Source organism: Doryrhamphus excisus, chromosome 1 (genome assembly GCF_030265055.1).
Source record: "Doryrhamphus excisus isolate RoL2022-K1 chromosome 1, RoL_Dexc_1.0, whole genome shotgun sequence".
NCBI classification, from domain to species: domain Eukaryota; kingdom Metazoa; phylum Chordata; class Actinopteri; order Syngnathiformes; family Syngnathidae; genus Doryrhamphus; species Doryrhamphus excisus.
Window position 1 is genome coordinate 41,773,408 of NC_080466.1, and position 20,458 is coordinate 41,793,865.

General features: G+C 40.3%; 2 protein-coding genes across 2 annotated transcripts; one reads left to right on the plus strand and one right to left on the minus strand.

Moving 5' to 3' along the window:
- Positions 1-1,144: 1,144 nt before the first annotated feature.
- Positions 1,145-9,906, minus strand: bin2b (bridging integrator 2b). The gene is made up of 13 exons (XM_058069801.1): positions 9,563-9,906; positions 8,511-8,683; positions 7,270-7,350; positions 6,414-6,468; positions 5,776-5,870; positions 4,985-5,080; positions 4,800-4,907; positions 4,437-4,522; positions 3,282-3,357; positions 3,132-3,214; positions 2,388-3,063; positions 1,671-1,763; positions 1,145-1,582 (listed from the first exon to the last, which is right to left on the minus strand). The coding sequence occupies exons 2-13, from the start codon at positions 8,601-8,603 to the stop codon at positions 1,472-1,474; spliced, it is 1,653 nt and encodes a 550-aa protein (XP_057925784.1). The 5' UTR covers positions 8,604-8,683; positions 9,563-9,906; the 3' UTR covers positions 1,145-1,471.
- Positions 9,907-9,975: 69 nt separating this feature from the next.
- Positions 9,976-18,627, plus strand: txnrd3 (thioredoxin reductase 3). Its single transcript, XM_058069789.1, has 16 exons — positions 9,976-10,316; positions 10,614-10,674; positions 11,014-11,123; positions 11,857-11,964; positions 12,107-12,179; positions 12,282-12,401; positions 12,496-12,638; positions 12,862-12,977; positions 13,769-13,994; positions 14,122-14,214; positions 14,377-14,453; positions 15,888-16,044; positions 16,151-16,258; positions 16,344-16,439; positions 17,636-17,770; positions 17,842-18,627. The coding sequence occupies exons 1-16, from the start codon at positions 10,200-10,202 to the stop codon at positions 17,902-17,904; spliced, it is 1,803 nt and encodes a 600-aa protein (XP_057925772.1). The 5' UTR covers positions 9,976-10,199; the 3' UTR covers positions 17,905-18,627.
- Positions 18,628-20,458: the final 1,831 nt, after the last annotated feature.

The following is a 20,458-nucleotide window of genomic DNA, read 5'->3' on the forward strand; positions in this document are numbered from 1 at the left end:
GGAGCACAAGCACAATAATAGTAATACAAATAATGATAATAATACTACTATTATATTAATATTGTTGTTAATAATATTAATATAATAACAAAATAATAATAATATAATATTACTATAACTAATAATAATAATTCTAATAAAAATAACAATAATAATAATAATAATACATTGAGAAACACACTTTACATCAAATAAATGATTTCAAAGTGCACATATAGCAGATTGCATGACACTTTTAAATGTAAAATATGTGTAAAAATATAGGTGTAAAAATGGACTGTTACGTGTAAAATACTACATAATCCCCCCCCGTCAATTTTGTTAAATCAATGCGAACCGCGAGTCAAAAAGTTTGCCCACCCCTGGTTTAGGTTCATCCTTCATCGTGTCCATCTGAGGTTCAAGACAGATTTTCTTTGGAGGAAAAAGGAGTTCAGCTTTGAATCATTTCCTATCAGCATTTGGGACCAGATTGCCAAATTGAGAAAAATAACTGCACTGTGTTCTCGGGTACCAGAACCAGGAAGTGCGAGAAGCAGAATTCAAACCAGCAACATGTTGCTGAAGTTGGAGCAAGTCATTGTTTTGCAGGTCTCACGTCAAGACAAGTCAAACCTGGAAGTCATAGGCTTGAATTTTCAAGTCCTTACAAGTTTTAAGCGCTGCATTGTCTCCTAGATAATAACCGTTTTAACAATGTATTATTGAAGTGCTGACATAGCAATCGGGATTTGTCATTTACATTGATGTAAAGTTGAATCCAAAGTCATCAAAATCATGACTTGAGTCCACACCTCTTCTGCCCGGACCAAATTAGTAGGAAAACACATCAGTATGAGCATGCAGTTATAGAGCAATAATCCATCCTTTTATTTTCTATGCTGGAGCCTATCCCAGCTGACTTGTTGATAAATAAACATTATATTCGACAGTAACCTGATTATCCAATCATTAAGGTCAGCAGACACACAATAAAACAGATTGAGAAATCCTGGTTTGTGTAAAATGAAATATGAAAAAGATAATAGGATGCTGTTCCTTTAAAAATGATATGGATGTGTTATTTGGATTATTTATAAAAAATATTTGGATGACTTTTTCCCCTTCAATAAACCACACAACTTTATTTTTTTTATAACTTGGCCTTTATTGATATATCTGAAAGAACACATTTAAAAAAATGCTTCACATTATTTCTTAGGAAGAATAAAAAAAGCAGAAAATACTGTAGTATAAAACGCAGCTTCATCGAAATACTGGCAAAATTCACTTCAGCTGCTCGTGAGATTTAGTTTCACATGTTGCATCACAACATTTAAGAATTATTTCTCCGTGCTGCTTCCACACCCTAAACAATTTCAACCTTCTGCGTGTGAAACGCTGCATGCGCGTGTGTGCGTGTGTTTGTGTGTCACCAGCTGTTTGTGGGAGCTGTGGGAGGAATCAAACTATTAAGAGACAAACTATTGCCTCACTCTGCCTCAACAGGCCCGATGACGTCTTCTGAGAAAGCCCCGCTGTGATTTTCTGAATCCAGGCATAGTTTCCCGCTCTCCTCCTTGGCCCACGTCGGCACATCTTCCTGTTGCAAACATTTGTACGTTTAAATCAACACATCAGGAAGAAAAAAACAAAACACGAGGAGCTGATTTACAAAAAGGCAGACTAACCTTTTCATCACCAGCAAGCCCCAGGAGGATGTCCTTCTGCTCACACTGGAGCTGGCCACCTTCAGAGGCTGCATGGCTCTCCGGCGCCACCCACTGGTGTTAGGGATTAATTACATCAGTACATTGCCAACCTAATACAGGCGGTCCTCAGAAATTGTAAAAACTGGGACAAAAATGGGTAACAGAATTAGCTGGTTACACCCAAATAATACCTAGGTAGACTATGATGGCAGTGTGTCAAGGAAAAGGAAAGTCAAAGTGCTTTGCCGCATTCTAAAAATGTAATATAACAAAAAAAAAACAACTAAGGTATTTCCACTTGTATTCTCGTGTTAAACGATCCCAGAGGTTCAGATTGGACGTGAGCCCTGAAAGACGTTTGGCATGGCTCTGAACGCTGGGTTTCAAAGAGTTTTTTCTAACACTGCCTCACTGTGACATCACAATGAACCAGACTTCCATATATGGGCGTGCCCGAGTACAAGCTGTTAACTGTACAAGACAAGTGGGGAAAGCCAGACAGCTTTCTGTGCGGGTTATTGTGTGTAGCAGCTCTATAGGAGTTCATAAGTCAATATAAAGGGCTGAAATAGAGCATGATAGGTCCCCTTTAAATGGGGGTATGTGGCCCTGATGGAAAACCGGCCTGATTGTATTTCTAAGTTGAGGCAAGGCTGAACAGGAACATTGACGTTACGATGACAACATGGCATCTACCTTGGAGAGAAGGTCATCTGCATCATGGTCATCTCCTGATACAGTGGTCTCCTTCATGTCGTCACATGCTCCCTCACACTCCTGCTCCTCCTGAGCCGTCGAATTCTGGGAGCGGAAAGAGACTCGAGGGGCGGGAACGGGTGCGCTTTTGGTTTTGTCGTCCTCTGATGGCGGCTCACTCGCATCGTCCTGCTGCTCAGGAACGTGCGGTGCTTCACTACTGGCGCAATCGGAAGAAGGGCCTGGTGTTTCTTGAGTCGCAGGGTCAGATTTTGGGACCTCCAGGCCGGAGTTGTCAGACTGGTGTGTAGCGAGCTCAGCTTCGGCTTCGGCTTCAGGTTCGGCTTCCACTTCCACCTCCTCCGGACTTTCGCTTGCCGTGCTTGGGTCGCTGTGCTCACTGACGCACAGCGACTGTCTCTTGGGGGAGTTGGTGCCGCTGGAACTGAGATCCGAGTCTGAAGAGTGCGCAACTTTGGAGGGGGCGCCGCTCTCCTCTGCTGCAACCATCTCATCCGAGTTGGGCGGAGTTTGTGGACCAGGTGAGGACGGTAAAGCATTTTTCCCATTTTGGGTTGATGAAAGGATGGACATGTGATCCGACGGGAAGGCCGTGTTGCACGGGATTGGATTGGAGATTATCAAGGACTTCCTCTTCTTTGACTTGCCTGACATGCTGTGAAAAAACAAAGAATAGTTTTATTTTTTCCACTTATTTGTCATGTTTTATAATAATTATTGCACCTGCTCAGACCCTTGATGATGAAAGCTTTGCCGGAATGTTGATTCTCTATTTTTTTCATCACGTTGTATAAATCCTGGTTAAGCTGCAAGGGAGCAAAATCAAAAGTATGCGCTTTCCAAAGGAAGAAGAGAAAAGGTGTCGTGTCTTACCACACTCATTTCTTTGTAGAAGACATCCCTCAGATTTGAAATGTTTTGGAACACTGTCCCATAGCAACCAATGCGGCTACAGAAAAAAACACAAGTCAACTCAATTGTGACAAAAATCTTTTGATATAGTTGATATTCTTCAAAAAGAATGCAAATTATGTAATAATCCTAATTAAAATAGACTAAAAAAAAAAAAATGACATTTTGAATTAGAAATACAAATAAAGCTAAAAATAACATTTCATTTAAAAATGAAACAAGTAAAATGTTGCATAACATTTAAATTCAAATAAGTGCATTTTTAAATGAAATTAAAAATAACATTTTAAATTAGAACTCAAAATGAAATTCAAACTAGCATTTAAATTAAAAGTAAAAATCTAAAGTAAAAATGTTTATTATAAATTAAGATTAAATTAAAACTGACATTTTAAATTAAAAATAAAATATATGATCATCAAAATTAAATACAAATATTTCAAATACAACTTTTCATTGAAAAGTAACATTTTAATAATATATAAAAGTAATTAAAATTATAAATAACCTTTTTAATTAAAATTTATGTCATTTTTTAAGTAAATGTTTAAGTACAATTTCAAATAACATTCATAAGTACATTTTAAAATAAAAATTACATGAATATGAAATAACATTTTAAATTAAAAAAATGTAAACTAGCATTTGAAATTAAAAATTAAGTAAAATTGTCAATGATGTTTTAAAGTAGAAATTTATATGAAGTTGAATGAGCCCAATAGTAGAAAATGTAGAACATACATCATCATGAGATTGCATTTTTATCCGGGCTCATCCAAGGGAAAACTACAATGTTGCTCAGTGCAGTGCAGTGGACGCCATCGATGCCTTAGTAACTCAAACTGAAAACAAATTCCATCTTTTTGTCACATCAAAATGATTGACAACACAGCTAATAGTGGGCCAGCCTAAGGCGTTGTTATGCAACACTGCTGCTCGGATGATGAAGCAACATGTTTAATGCTCTGAGATCATATCGTACATGTACGTACATAAAGCTATGGGGCATTTTGTCAAAGCGGCTTCAGAAACCCAGCCTGAATACCAAATAAGAAAAACAAGTTGGCTTTCTCACTACTATCAGACCTGAACTATGCAGCGGCCTCTCGACCATACCTCTGATAGAGAACAGGCAGCTCCTCCCTCAGCTCATTATTTATCTCCTCAAAGACATTCTGAGCCTTGTTGAACTCTTCCTCTGCCTGTTAAACAGGAGATAGTATCATTTTCGATTCCGGAGTGATACTATGATACTATACCTTGGAGAATGACACAAATGTTCATTTTCACAAAGTCTGCTGCCTCACTTTTCATGATGGTGATGTGTATATACTACACAATGTACGTACGTCTCAGTACAGTTTAGTGACAAGGCCTTTTCCAAAGTGATAAGTTAGTGCTTTGGTGAACATCAAACAGTGAAGCAGCACACTTGTGTCATTCTCAAACCTTTTGAGCCCCCGACTGTACGCTCGCTACCTTAGCTATTTTTGAATCATCCCTTTTCTTGGCGCTCTGCAGCGCCTCAAGATGGTGGCGTGCTGAGTCGTAGTCCACCAGCTTTCTACCACGTTTAGCGACACGCTCCTGAAAAAAAAAAAAAAAAAAAAAAAGCTCAATCGGAATATCAGTAGTTCAGCGTTCCAATCAATGTGTCCAATTACCTTGACTTCGGGGAACTGACTTGTATAGTTTTCCATCGTGCGCACAATCTGGTCATGCAGTTTCTCCTCGTAGTCATTCCACAGCAAGTCTTCACTCTTGAGACACAATTATGGATTTCGTTTTAGTCAAACGCAGCGTCATTCATTATTTATTCATGATCAGTGGCGTCATAAATAATTATAAATAATTAATTTTAAATAAATACATAATTTAACTTTTTTATGTATTATATTATTATTATATTATATTATTATATTATTTATTTATTTTTAACCAAAAAAATCTGACAAATTTCATATAATAGGGCAAAAGCAGGCTAATACTAGCCTACTACTACTGCTAGTAGTAATAAGAAAAATTACGATAGCAATAATAATAGGCTAATTAATAATATAATGATGCTTAGACTGTGAATTAAAATAAAATAATAATAAATTAAATTAAAAAAAATAATAAAAAATAATAAAACAATTGAGTATCTCCACTAAATCTATCCAAAAATGGGAAAGTTATATCCCGGTTATTTGTTTTTTTTTTATATTTTGATTTTTTTTCAATGTCTACTACATTCATTCATATCCTGTGCATCTCCAGGTGGCTAAGCCCCCCGTGTCCTCAAAACCTAGTGACGCCCCTGTTCATGATAGCTGAAAAACTCGTGACAAAAAAAATCCTAATATTGTTGGCTACCTTACCAACTGCAACAAATTGCAGCCATTTATTACCCGAAGCTAATTCTTTTTTTTGTCCCTTAAAATATTGCAGTGGAATATAAAAAAATGACAAATACTCCTGTAATAGCAGCAAGGTCCTCCACGCCATCCCAGTCAGGTTCATAGATGTGTCTCAGCGTCTGTGACATTCTCTTAGATGTCTCATGTACAGCTGTGGAAAAAGAAAAGACAACCGTTTTTGTGCATTGACATGGTATTGTTTTCAACGTTCATGTCAGTGTTGCTACGCCCACGATGCAAAGGCCAAAATAACACCAGCTTCCTGGCTGGGACTCAAAGTCGCTGTAGCTAACAACACTGGAAAATCTATACTTTATTAGTCATATAAAGACACAAGCAGGGGTTCCTGTTGAGTCCATTGCGATCTATCAATGTAGCGTGGGTCGATGGCATGTGTCCCCCACATCAGCCACTGACGTCACTGACATGTACAATGTAGTTAAATACTCATATATGCTCTATGTTTATAGTAGGAGGTAGGGACTTGGTCATATTGAAAAGTAGCTTATAAAAAGTGAGTGTTTTCACTCCATGATCCTTTCTCTCTTTGTACAAAGCAACATAGACATCATTGCAAAACAGAGACTAAATGATCCAAGAATAGAACAAAGTCACTTCCCCTATTTCAATAACAATAACCCCTTCATCTTAAAAAAAAAGCACACTGTCAAACCTTGATACTTCTGAAACGTACCTTTCACTGCGGCATAGTGGGCCTTAACATCTTTAAACAACCTACTTCCATCCATCTGTGTGAGACAAAAACAGAAGTTCAATTCCGGTATGTGCCATTAAGTGCTGATGGTAAGGATTGTCAAAAGTGCAACTACACATGAACAGGAAAAACTAAGTATATTACAGGGGTGCCCAAGCGTTTTCCACCAAGGACAGCATACTGAAAACTCTAATTTTGCAGTCGGCCAAATTGCATATTTTCATTTTTTCATAAAAGACGCCATAGTTTGAATTTGAGGTAGCGCAAAATACCCGCCACTGTGCAGAGTGTGGGGTTAAGAGTAGTTACCGATGCTACCCAACATGTAAACACATACAATTGTTAAACTATAAAACCATGTTTTACGTACAACTCCGCTATTGTCTCGATTTGTTTGGAATGAAAGATTGAATGAAAAACAGTCGGTAAAAGTCGGTTGGCAAAACTGGTTTCATATTGGTACCCCATGACTGGGCAGTCCACACTAGAATAAACTGATGTCTTTTAACACTCCAACTCTTGTTCTACGATGCTGCAAAATATTTAAATGCAGTGCCGGGGTCATAAATGAAGTGAAAATGTTAGCTTCCTGTTGCTTAATGGAAGGGTTCCCTCCAATGTCCAGGATGTGTTGCATGGTAACAGGGAAAACAGGACCTTGATTCCTCTCCTGCTTATGGCTGAGTCAAGCAAATTAAGGCCAAATTAATTTATAAGTGACATGACTGTAAATATGTGTAACAAGAAAGGAAAAAACTAAAAAATAATATACGCTTATTTGACTGTATTGGATTCTAATTATAGAACAGGTGATGGCTGCTCGGGTGTATGTTACCTGTTGTTTGTTCAGGTTCTGCAAACACAGCTCAAAATGTTCATCTTTGGTCTCCATGGTTTTGCCCAGTTTCTGAAGAACCTGCATTGTCATGAAAGATACATTGTCAAGAGTTTATTAGGCCACAAGTTTCATATATTTTGACTTTAGATGAGCTCTAAACTATCAAAATCTTACTGCTTGTAGCACAAAACATTCACTTCACAGTATTTGCAGATTGTGACATGTTGTCAAGGTGAACAGCGGCTTAAAAAGATCTTAAACCGAGCGTTTGAAAGGCTTTCTAGAAAGACATGCACAATATATTACATTTTTATACTGTATGAAGAATGGAGGAGAGGAATGATACTCGCACCGCTGGAAGGGTTAAGTGCGAAATTTCAAAAGGTGTTTTCTTTCTTTAAATTCTTCACAATATACGGGCCCAATTTATTAAATTTTAAGTGAGTGCCAGCGGTTTGGACATTAACGATTCTGTGATGAGTTATTTTGCGGGGACAGCAAATTGAAAAATGTTGTTTCTTTGGGTTCACAATTACCATAGCAACACAAATGCAACAACTTTGTTTTGCTTTCCATCCATGTCCACAACTGATGCATTTCCTGTGTGAACAACATCTTTAATTCCCCAAAAATAATCTCCCTGTGATGGGATGTTTAAAGATACGCAAAAGTGGACGATTACAATAACTTTTGCCAGTGCATCATCATCCAGCTGCAGGTTTTCCCACATGAACGACCTTCACCTTTAAAATCGGTAACAAGAGTCGCCAACCCACGTTGACCTTCATTTTTTAATGCAGCAACAAAAAAAAAAGAAATCCAGACCATCCACAATAACATTCGGGTCTTGCAGTGTCAGATTGTGATCTAATCTGCCATGAATCTTAAACATGGCAGAATCTTAAATACATTAAACTATTAAGTCACCCTCAAACTTAAAAGGGGGTAGGGTTCAGCAAGCAGAGAGGAAGTGCACAATCAGGAAGTGGTCGCTTGTAGAGTATGCACACAGCTGTGTGGTTCTGAACACTGTAATGTTATGACAGGCAAAGGTGAGGGTGAAATTTTTCCAAAACAATTCATTTTACGGAAATTAGTGTGCAAACAAAGTAAAGGTACTCTTGAAAAACTGTCAATGACTAAGTTTAGGTTGTAATACTACAAAATGTTCATCACTTTCTCCATACAAGTACTGGTGGTTTTACAAGACCCAAGACCCAACCAGTATCTAAGCTCACCTTCTCCTGAGCGCGATTCAGTGACTTCTGTACCCTTTTAGCGAGGAATCCAGCGCCAGCCTGCAGGTTTGGACCCATTTTATTCTCAGCCATGGTCCCGCTCTTCTGCGTGCTTTACAACAGTATGAACTCCGCCTCTGGTCTGCTTCCTCTTGGGTGACTACGTCTGCCTCCTACAAAGGGGATGGAGGTGGAGCAACAAGGCAAATGTCATGATTTCGGGATACACACGTATACAGTAACGCAACAAGCAGGGAGCAGCCGGGAGTGCATTCCTGAACATCATGGTCCGCGTGCTTGGTCTTGATAACATGTCTCAGTGTGTTTAAAAAAAACAGCAGTTCTTCATAGCTGATAAGTGTAGTGGGCTCCAGCCTTCAGGCGTTGAAACGGACTCACCTGAAAAGCATGTGTGGATTAATGACGCGTCAAAAGAGGATGCTTTGATGCTACAGGATGATCATAAAAGCCGTTTCCCCAAACTCACAGCTCAGTTTAGGACAGGGGAAGAACTTTGTTTTGATGGACATGCTATTAAGATAATCCCATATCTTCTCAATAACAGGGCAGATGCTCTCACCAAGGATGAGTCTGGATTTGTTTATAGCTCAAAATGCAAAAATACACTAAATTAGGCAAGCACAACTTCACATTGGCTAAGCTAGGTTAAAATACGAGGCCACATAAAGAGTCGGTTTTAAAAGAGTCGGTTCTCAGAAAGAGTCGAACGTGTATTGGTGCAGGCGGGTGCTGCATTCAAATGGGCCTCAAAAACAACCCTAGGGCAGCAAACCGCAACAGTTGGAGCTGTAATTACCATACCATAAATATTCACAAAACTTTTTTTTACTTTTGATTCCGCGTGTATTTTCAATTGTCATCTTCGTCATCCAAACAGCTCGGATTTGTTCAAGACAAAAGCACAATGGATACATGACAGATACATATGTAGTAGTGTCATTCACTAACAAAGCGTGACATTATCTGTGTAATTATACTTTGTTAAGGAAACAAACTGAGCGTAGTTGACATTTGTGTTAGCGTATTCTTACCAACAAACGGCGCTAGATACCAGCAACTACTCAGGATGACTCGTCCACAACCGGTACTTGTGTTGGTCCTTTTAACTTTAGGACCATTTCCACACCCCTTTGGGCTTTGTGACTACACACCAAACGTTTACACGACGTTTTAGATTTGACGAATAGATTACTTATTAGTTATATTTGATGTTTATACGTCATATCCTATGCAGCACGTACATTCAATGCGACTGATTATTTGTTGTTGTGCGTGTACTTCCATGACTTGTAATTAGACGGCCCGGTGACGTTTTTTGTAAGTTGGGAGGTTTGCTCACCGGGTTTGGCCGCGTGGGCGGAGAGCATGGTGACAAAATCGCAACTAATCGACGGTGCAGAAAGTACTACAAATCGAGCGCACCACACGTATGACGATAAAGCATAAGGAGTAGGTTTGGCGCATTCAGGCGCGGTTTTGGGGTTGGAGGCGAATGGTGACGATCAGTCGGCTTATCTGTCAGTCTGTTCCTTTCAAGAAAGGCTAAAGAAGGATATATTTTAGTATATTTAGTCGAAGAAACTTTGTAGCCTATCAGTTTTTCTTCGTGTGTCACCGGCCGTCCATTGAAGCGTGCCTTGAGCAGGCTTGGACGGAAATAGATTGAAAATGCCTCCCATCGAAAATGACACCGGGAAGAATGACCTCAAAACCCGAATACAGTCGCTCATTGACTCCAACCAGGTGATGGTTTTCAGCAAAAGTTACTGCCCGTATTGTGTCAAGGTACGGTATTTGATTTTTCTTTTAAATTTTAATCATGAAAGACTTTGAATGTCGAAGTTAGTTAGCTTATTCTCCCGCGAAGTAAAAGGGCCGGGTCTAATTGCTGGCATGTTTGTTGGGACTACAACACATTCTTAATATCATGGTAGGACGCAACTATTTGTATTATATACTTGTTGGGTCCCTTTAACATTAGAATAGCGAATTGGCTAATAGCTAACGTTCTTTTCCTATGACTTTGTCTATATACTCGTCGAGCGTGTTTAAATGCATTTGTCAATTTATGTTCCTTTCCAGGTAAAAGACTTGTTCAAAGAGCTCAAAGTAGAGTGCAATGTGGTGGAGTTGGATCTCTTAGGTGAGGTTTTATTGCATTTCACAACGCTTACTAAGCATGATCTTCCACAGTGTCAATTCTTAACACAAGGACTAGCATTTCCTGATAATGAAACACGGCTTTCCTTTGCAGCAGTGCAAAAGCTGCTGAGTCATTGTAGCTGTCTTGGCCTCATATCTGAGTCAACCTCTTCTTGCTTGCTTGCTTCTCTGTAAATTCTAACGTACAGTACAGTGAACGGTCATTGTTTACATAATGTATCAAATCAGTCCTGGCTGTGGACATTAGATTTAAGTTCTAAATGGTTTCAAGATGAATGGATTGACATTCAACACATTATTTTCCACGCTACTTTTGTAGAGGATGGAACCAACTACATGGAAATGCTACTTGAGATGACCGGACAGAAAACTGTCCCTAATGTCTTCATCAACAAAAGACATGTCGGTGGCTGTGATAAAACGATGCAGGTGAGTACATGTGATCCCTTTTCAATAATGCAATGTTCTGGTTTGGGTCATGCCGCTGATATAAGTTAGTTGTGGGAGCGATGCGAGTTTGCAGCCAGACTAGGGTCAAACCTCAGCTTTTGTACACCCTATTTTTGTTTTTTATGAAATATTGCACATAAAGTAGTTTGTCTGCCCTGCACTGCGTGGTTCCACAAAATCAACAAACAAAGCACTGAGTCCCCATCCGTCCGTCCCTGCATTTTTTCATTGAGTGACTGCTAAATAACCTGCCATGGGGTCATAGAAAGGAGTCCCCGTCCATCCCTGCATTTTTTCATTGAGTGACTGCTAAATAACCTGCCATGGGGTCATAGAAAGGAGTCCCCGTCCATCCCTGCATTTTTTCATTGAGTGACTGCTAAATAACCTGCCATGGGGCCATAGAAAGTTGCGAGTGCCAGCATTTTTTTTAAAGAAAGTGAGAAACACAACTGAATTCAACCTTCATGACTGAATTCAATGTTTTTTTTTAAAGTTTTCATGAAAAATGAGCCGGCAAAAAGCAGCAGAATATAAAAATAAGCCATGAATTCAACCCAGCAAACATCATTTTATTTAGGAATGTTTGAGTTTGGTCATGTGATGCTGCACAATTACTTTTAGTTGGGATGTTTTACTGCAAAGACTCCTCAATCTGTCAAGCTGCATCCAATATTCTGGTCAACGTGGTTATTTTGCTTTTGTTGTTCAGGCCCATAAAGACGGCAGCCTTCAGCAGCTTCTGAATGCAGAAAGTGAAGCCTATGACTACGACCTGATTGTCATTGGAGGAGGATCTGGAGGCCTGTCCTGTTCAAAGGTGAGGTACTGATATGTAACAAAGTGACCTGTTGTAACATTTTAGTGGCGGCTTTATGGTGCCGGTACTACAAAACACTACAAGTGATCATGCATTCCTGTAATAACTGTAGGTGTTTATTTTCTCTATTCTTTGACATCAGGAAGCTGCGACTTTGGGGAAAAAGGTCATGGTTTTGGACTACGTTGTTCCCACGCCTAAAGGAACCACTTGGGGTAGGATATTTCTTGGCCATTTGCTGTATTTTTCTTAAAGTGGGAAGTTGGTCAAGGTACCGTGTATTTATCAACGCAATTCATTTCTGCGGTGGTAATCAGGTCTAGGGGGGACATGCGTGAATGTTGGCTGCATTCCCAAGAAACTGATGCATCAGACTGCAATGCTGGCCACAGCCATGCAGGACGCACGCAAATATGGCTGGGAATTTGATGAAAATGGTAAAAAGTTCATTTCTTTGGCACGGGAAATGAGTTGTTTTTTTTTTTGTCTTGCTACTAACGGGGGTAGTCTTTTGCTCTGTTTTTTTATCAGTCAAACACAACTGGGAGACGATGAAGACGGCAGTGAACAACTACATCGGTTCGCTAAATTGGGGCTACAGGGTGGCGCTGAGGGACAAGAACGTCAACTATGTGAATGCCTACGCTGAATTCGTAGAGCCACACAAGATCAAGGTGAGACCTGTTTTACCTGATATGAAACTTTTATTTGTAACTGTGAACAATACCTGAGATTAGATTGTTGCTTTGAATCTTTTAGGCAGACTTAACTGCCTTTTTCCTGAAACAAATCCAAACATTCTGAACATATGCAATTCTGCATACTATATTATATATTGTGTGGTTTTGCAATGATACAATGCCGATTTCAAACCTTGACTTTTGTATTTGGACGCAGGCAGTAAACAAACGAGGAAAAGAGACGTTTTACACAGCAGCTAAGTTCGTCTTGGCAACAGGCGAAAGGCCGCGCTACATGGGTATTCCTGGAGACAAGGACTACTGCATCACAAGGTGAGAGTACATTTCATATATAGAGAGTATATTTGACCCCATCCATTAGGTTCCTTTTGCCACAGCGACGACTAAACAATACACTGGCGCATTCAATGGGAAGTCGAGTACTAAAAACACGTATTGACTTCTCAAGTGGTTATTTATGGGCTATTTTGGTAGTCCGGCAACCGGCTCTCGCTGCTTATTTAGTGCAATAATTCCCCTGACGAAAGGAGGTTGTGTAGATAAGACATGACAAACTCAAGACTGCTAAAATATCTTTGGTCACGTGTTGTCTCCATGTTTGTGTTGCCCGGTTTCCAAAATAAAACATAGTATCATATACAGCATCAAAATACATGTTGAATGCACAATATGTATCTTATTCCTGAAGAATTTTTCTATGTTAAACATGTTTAACTTGTTAATACCGAGTCAATTTTGTACGCAACTGTAACTGGCACATTGCCTCAAATGTGCTGCAACCGGTGGGCCGCTATCAGCTGTTTGTTGTAGCGTTTTAAGTGGTATTGGGCAACACAGGGCATGCCGTCTCATGTATATGAACACTAGTGAAGTGGAACACCCCATTTGAGTGATAGGACTTTAAGAATGTCGTTTTGACAATTCAAATATTCTTAGTCAAATCGAAACAAAGTGGCTGAGTGGACTTGTTATGGGAATCAGACTGCAAATGGAACCTGTATGGCCTGTTTGACAGCCCGTTTGTGTTGATGCACGTCACCTTTTTTTATCCGTGTCAATCACCACCAACACTGACGCTCTACCTTGTGTCGGTTTTCCACCAGCGATGACCTCTTCTCCTTACCGTACTGCCCCGGGAAGACCCTGGTAATTGGCGCATCCTACGTCGCTCTGGAGTGTGGCGGCTTCCTCGCCGGCCTGGGTCTTGACGTCACAGTTATGGTGCGCTCCATTCTGCTGAGGGGCTTTGACCAAGAGATGGCCAACCGTGCCGGTGAGCACATGGAGGAGCACGGCATCAAATTTATCCGGAAATTTGTCCCTGTAAAGGTAGGTTTTTGCTCATTTGCATAGGTAACATGATGTTGTTAAAATACAGCGTATTAACGTAGTATCACCTTCATCCACTGACAACGTGGATGTATAATTTGTCCTCTTGGCCTGCTGTGTCTGGCAGATAGAGGAGTTAGAAGCAGGCACCCCCGGCAGGCTGAAGGTGACAGCCAAGTCCACTGAGACTGATGAGGTCATCGAGGGAGAGTACAACACTGTAAGTAGAAGGATAATGTACAGAAATGCATGATAATATTGAAAAGGCGGAACTGTGCTTCAACATTTTCACCCAGTTTACTCTGAAAGTTGCCCACAAATGTGAAATTTGCAAGAGCGGATTTCAATCAACTTAAACATGCATTCTTGGGTGCTTTTTTAGGTATTAATTGCAGTGGGTCGAGATGCATGTACTGACAAAATTGGGCTGGACAAGATAGGAGTCAAAGTTAACCCAAAGTAAGTTTTATTTTTTGTATTTATTATTCATGACCTGTACCTTTTTGAAGTTGCATGTCGGAGAGTCATGGTGATTCAGCAGTTATTGTCACATGACTCTCTGCAGGGTGGTGTGTGTGTCTGTGTGTGTGTGTTGGGAGGGGGCTGCACAATATGGCAGAGCCTACACCGTCTCTTGTATTGTCTCTGATTGGGTTCTTATCAGTGTTTGTCAGTTCTACGGCAGCAATGTCAAAAGTTCAAGAGTCTAGAATTGTAGGAACTTATTTTCAATGTATCTTTCGAATTAGCTTTTTAAGTAATTTTTCATTGTTTAGGTGAATATAGGTTTGTGAATGTTGGACTGGTTCAGGCAAGGAGATCAGCAGGGATTAAGGTAGCATGTGGCAAGTCTTGAAAGAGCATTGAGTCATATGCTTTCAGTCTTGTGACTGTATAGTAATATTTCGAGGCGGCGGCAACAAAGTTTAACCCAAATACTGCTGCTCTGCTGTCCATTGTTGAATAATTGTTATATAAAAGATAGCTATCCGCTTGGGCGGATTTTTATGCTGCCGATTCCCATCATCTATGAATGTTGCAGTTTGACTGACGGTCACACCAGAAGCCTTAAACTCGCCATACTCTGTCAAAAGTTCATTCTTCCAGTGTCATATTAAATGTAAAGCTTCTTAACATGCTAACCCATGAGATATTTTACATGGCATGTGTCGGCAGGTAAGTTCCACACGGCAGAAATGTTTTTGTTTTGGCACGCCTGCACTTTATGAAGGAAAGCGGGACGAGGCCGCAGGCTGCAATACGTAGTACGAGCCACAGATGATTGGCTTTTGTGATCGGCATTTTAAAGGCATTTATCTGCATATGCCAGTCACATGGTTTTTCATGGAAATGGGCCGATACTGATCGGAGCATTCTTTCTATCCACATTCTCACATCACATTTGGCCTGGTGGTGGCTGGCGTCTTTGTTCTAGTCAGTTCTGAGTACACTGCCGGAGTGTTGCATTATTAAATTACAACTGGTCCGCCATGTTACTCCCATAAATTGATTACAAGCTGTCCACCAACATGAGACTTGTGGACGCCGTGGAAAAATATGCTCAATATTGTCCGCGTTTGTCTCAATAACTTGACTGTCACTATGATGATTAACGATAATGATTGCGTTTTAACTACTATTCTACCGGCATGTGATGAGGACGACAAGGAGGTGGTCGATCAACCATGTCTTGACTGCAAAAAATGCATGAAGTTTTGTATTGTTTTTCCTCCTTAATGCAGTCCAAGCTAAACGTTTTGTAGCGTTGTGGGATGGCATTATACTTGGAATACCTCGTCTCATCGGTGCCATTTATGCTAGCTTTTTATGTTGGTAGATCAGCAGAAATGAAGCATGATTTCTTCTTTTTTAAACCTTTTTTTCACCTACCAGGAACGGCAAAATTCCAGTCAGTGATGAAGAGCAAACCAACGTGCCCCACATCTATGCCATCGGTGACATCTTGGAGGCCAAGTGGGAACTGACCCCTGTTGCTATCCAGGCTGGCAAGTTGCTGGCCAGGCGCCTTTTTGGGGGTTCAACGATCAAGGTACGCATTATGTGTCTATTATAACTTATTTTAAAAACATAATGAACTTGCTATTATGCAGTTGTGGAATCCAACATTGTATAAATGTGAGTTAAACTGTCCATAGTGCGACTACATCAACGTTCCCACCACTGTCTTCACTCCTTTGGAGTACGGCTCCTGCGGCCTGTCTGAGGAGAGAGCCACAGAGTTGTACGGACAGGACAACCTTGAGGTAACGGACTTGTACATAAACCCTGAAGTTGGATATCGATACTTGTTGTCTTTTACATCCCAATGTGCTTGGCCCTGACGTTCAGGTATACCACAGTCTGTTCTGGCCTCTGGAATTCACTGTGCCTGGCAGGGACAACAACCGATGCTACGCCAAGATAATCTGCAACAAACTGGACAACGTGAGACTTGACTATTTTCATACAGCATTGGGGAGGGGAAATGAACACAGGGAAAACGTAGAGCTAGCACAGAAGTGTAAAACATCAGTGGGCACCCAAATTAATTAAAAAATTAATTTTATTTGTTTCACATAGTATCGCAATTATTTTTTTTATAGTTTTGTATATATCTTATATATAACTTGCCCTTTTCTTGTTCGATGAGAACCTTTTTTTCCTCAATATTTTGACTTCATGTAAAATTAGAGCTGTTTTTTTTCTTTTTATAAATATTCTTCTGATAATAGTGAATTTATTCCCATCATATTTTGACTTTATTCTCATAACATTAGCACATTCTCTGCAATGTATTAAAAGACTTTATTTAATATTATGTTTTTTCTTGAATGGGCATCTTCCTTGATCTGAGCAACAGTAATGTTATGAGTGTTAGCATATGTGTTCTCATTTATGTTAGCATATTCTTTTTCATGAGGATAATTTGGTGCCGGCATCCTGTGCCCCATCAGGATTAGCCCCTCCTCCACAAAGAGGCTGAATACGAAGACAGGAGGGTTCACTCTCTCCGTTCATGTCATCATAATTCTCAACACGTTTTTATCGATATTGTAGATCTTAATATTTTTTGCGTATGTATTTTTGAATATACAATGGAGTCCATGCACACAAATGAGGCCCCTTGGACACCCGCCTGGAAGAAAAATACACTCCAAGTGGGTAAATGATTAGTGAGGGGCGGATCAATGAACTCTGTTTGAACAGGGTCAGGAAAGGTAGAATGGATTTCAGCAGCCATTACAACATCTTTGCCGTCCTTCCTTCCTCTTTTGACACCAGCAGTGCAGGCTAAGATTGGTACATCTGAGGGAACGTTATAGCTAGCTAACCCGTTGTAGCTTGTTGGGCTAGGTAAGTGCATGAGAATCGTTGTGCATATCTGATGTAGATCACTTCTGACTTTGCAGAGAGGAGTAGCGGCAGACTAGCCACACAAACAAGCCGATGCCTGCTAGCTGCAGATACCACCAGTTGTTCAAATGAAGAAAAAGGTGATAGCCAGCAAAAGTCAGGGAAGTGCATTGTAGAATGGCGAGTGGCCCCAAAATAGTCAAATAGAAGAGGGTTAATTTTTAAAACTTACAATTGCGTTGAGGTCTTAAGTTTCTTTATACTGAAATTCAGTTTTCTCACAACAGGACAGAGTCATCGGCTTCCACTACCTGGGTCCCAATGCAGGAGAGGTCACGCAAGGCTTTGGGGCGGCCATGAAATGTGGCGCCACAAAGGCCCAGCTAGACGGCACCATTGGCATCCACCCGACTTGTGCCGAGGTAAAGACGCCGCCGGTCAACGGTTGCATGTCACAACTCTTCATCTTTCACTTAATGGCTTTCTCCCTCAGGTCTTCACCACCATGGAAGTGACTAAAAGATCTGGCGGTGACATCAGCACGGCTGGTTGCTGAGGTTAAACCCTGCTTGTTCAGCAGGGTGCTCTCTCCGTAACCACTCCTACAAAAAGTACCGATTGCTCCGAGAGCGGAGGAAGCCAGGGTGCAAAGTCACTCTGACTGGTGCTAATTTGATATGAGAGCACTCTGCTTAACAGCGGGGTTACTTTGCTGATTATTTACTAGGCTCCGTCGGTGTCCTTCTCTGGGGAGCTAGGGAACACACACAGACGACGCTTCTGTGGATGTCTTTGTGTGTGTGCCTGCGCTATTAGTGACGTTCTTGCCCGTAACCCAACTTGCTGAGGTGGGCAAGGATCGATGTCCCTCTGAAGAAGTTCCTGATGGTTTGCCAACCCCTTCGTCCAAAGCCCCCTATTTCCCCCTTCTCAGACTCCTCAAATGGTAATGTATGGAATTGATACAGCTCATGGGTAACTGTGCCTGATCCAATACATACAAATGTACTGAATGTTTTCTTGTAGTTGGCTAATTTAATGCTTGTTTTCCTCTTGGTGTGTGTACAGCCACTTTTTAGACCACAATGACCATGAAATTACTCCTGAATGGTGTACTGAAAGGCTGTTTATACTGCATTAGCCTCCTAGAGTGTCCAATAATTACCGAGTGTGTCTGTAAAAGACGTTTCCGATATGGGGACAAGTCTGAATCGCTTGTTCATTGGTGTCAGAACGCTCAAGCTTCCCTTTCAAGATAAAATAAAGCGTCTTTTCAGTATTGTCTGTTTTTGTACTGTTCGTAATTGAGCTTTGCAAGGTTGCTGTGTCATGCGTTTTGTGAATGTATTCTAGGCCAGTGGATCAAAAAATATTCCTGTTGAAGTGGACGGGCTATTCATGTATGACGCATCAGAGAGCCGCGTAGAAATAATAGCGCCCTTCCGTGTTGATCAGTAGCATCTGGACTGGTGTGAACCTTTTGTTCAATCATCTGACAACGGTTCGTCACCTGCTTGGGTTGCCATGACCACCGAGGCTTTGATGGGTCTCTTCTATTTAGTACTTAATAAGCTTTTTTTATCATAGGCGCTCATTTCCCTGTGTTGTTATTCCAATGGCCCTACAAAACACACATGGTTTTAACCCGTTAGAAACCAGACCTTCTTTATGCTTGGAGGAAAATGTATAATCTGAACTCATTTCTGATTATCTTTTTTCTTAAATACTCTGAATTTGTGTAATATATGTTACATTGATTGTAATGTATTGAGTTGCTTTCCACTGTAATTTCAAGGCTAAAAGCCCAACAGCTATATTTTCCTTGCTTGTTTTCTATGAAGAAATTCAATAAATAAAGAACAACATAATGGTAATAAAACCTATTCACGAATTAGAATTGGGTTTAAATCTTTTTAAATGCCCCCAAAATTATACGCTTTTGGAAAAGAGCTAGCTTACCTAACTTGCTGTTATTTCCAAAAAGAGATGTGCAAATATTGAACGACTCGATTAAAACTCGTGAGTTTTCCCACTGAATCTGGACTCACGGAAACCAAGTAACATGCCGGACAAGATGCACTCGAATCACCCATTAGAGAGCGGCAACTACCCGATTCTCTAAGTGAGTGACTCATTAGAACTCGAGTCAGCAAAAGGAATCATTTACGGCAGTAATAACTTTAAAATAAAGTGTCAGTATTGATATTGAATTCGGATCGATTCGTCCACCACTGACACCAGTTTCACGTACTGTAAATGTAATCGTGTGAGCATCCAGTGCACTTTAATAAACTGCTGACCCTGCAATCAGACAGCAGTTAAAAAGTAATCCCAGTTCCACGATGACTTGCTAGTTTCAACACACCCCTTATCAGTGACCGTATGAGTCAGTGGGGTGAGCCACGGTGACGTAACACATCCTGACATTTTCATTATGATGATGAATAGACTCAGCCCGGGGGAAAATGGTCATTTCATGCCGGAAATTACATTGTACAATATTTACCTGTAAACCTGCCTGGTTTTTATGTAAGCATAATGGAAATGTCTGGAAAATATACTCGCACTAATACACACACTACGGTCTGAACATTACAGAAATCCATTAAGTTGTTTTCTTGATGACGTCACGTCAACCGCCTCTTGTACAAGTCTGTTTCTGACTTGGCCTCTAGAGGGCAGCACTGCATCTTCATGTAATATTGCTCCACATTGACACAACCTTCGGGTTTACACACTACTGAGCAATTGTGATGTTAAATACATAGAGCAAGTCCGTACATGTCAATATTGTCAAAACTATATTTATCACCACATATATATTTCAGATAAATCTTCTTTTTGATATTGTTATGGTAGCATACTTACATACAGCAGAGTCTGTGTAAGGTGCTAAAGTTTTTTACCTCTAAATTTATCTAACTTTTGAAGTTAAGTGACTAGGTCTAAAGAATAAAATGCAAAAACAATATACAGTAAAGGTCAAGTACGAAAAAGAACAACTAAACACGTACGTTTCATTGGAGCTTGAGTTAAATGCTCCCAACTCTGAGGCGACGGAACCGGAAAATAACTCATTCAACCTCAATTACAAAATAAGAGCTGAGAAT

What these genes read in the sequence shown, in the direction of transcription:
- bin2b (XM_058069801.1), bottom strand. Translation starts at nt 8,603, where the DNA reads ATGGCTGAGAATAAAATGGGTCCAAACCTGCAGGCTGGCGCTGGATTC. An exon ending in TGAATCGCGCTCAGGAGAAG is followed by an intron (nt 7,351 to 8,510) that starts GTGAGCTTAGAT and finishes ATGACAATGCAG; the next exon opens with GTTCTTCAGAAACTGGGCAA. An exon ending in CTGCCTGTTCTCTATCAGAG is followed by an intron (nt 3,358 to 4,436) that starts GTATGGTCGAGA and finishes TTTTTTCTGTAG; the next exon opens with CCGCATTGGTTGCTATGGGA.
- txnrd3 (XM_058069789.1), top strand. Translation starts at nt 10,200, where the DNA reads ATGCCTCCCATCGAAAATGACACCGGGAAGAATGACCTCAAAACCCGA. An exon ending in AAGGACTACTGCATCACAAG is followed by an intron (nt 12,978 to 13,768) that starts GTGAGAGTACAT and finishes GTTTTCCACCAG; the next exon opens with CGATGACCTCTTCTCCTTAC. An exon ending in TTGGGGGTTCAACGATCAAG is followed by an intron (nt 16,045 to 16,150) that starts GTACGCATTATG and finishes AACTGTCCATAG; the next exon opens with TGCGACTACATCAACGTTCC.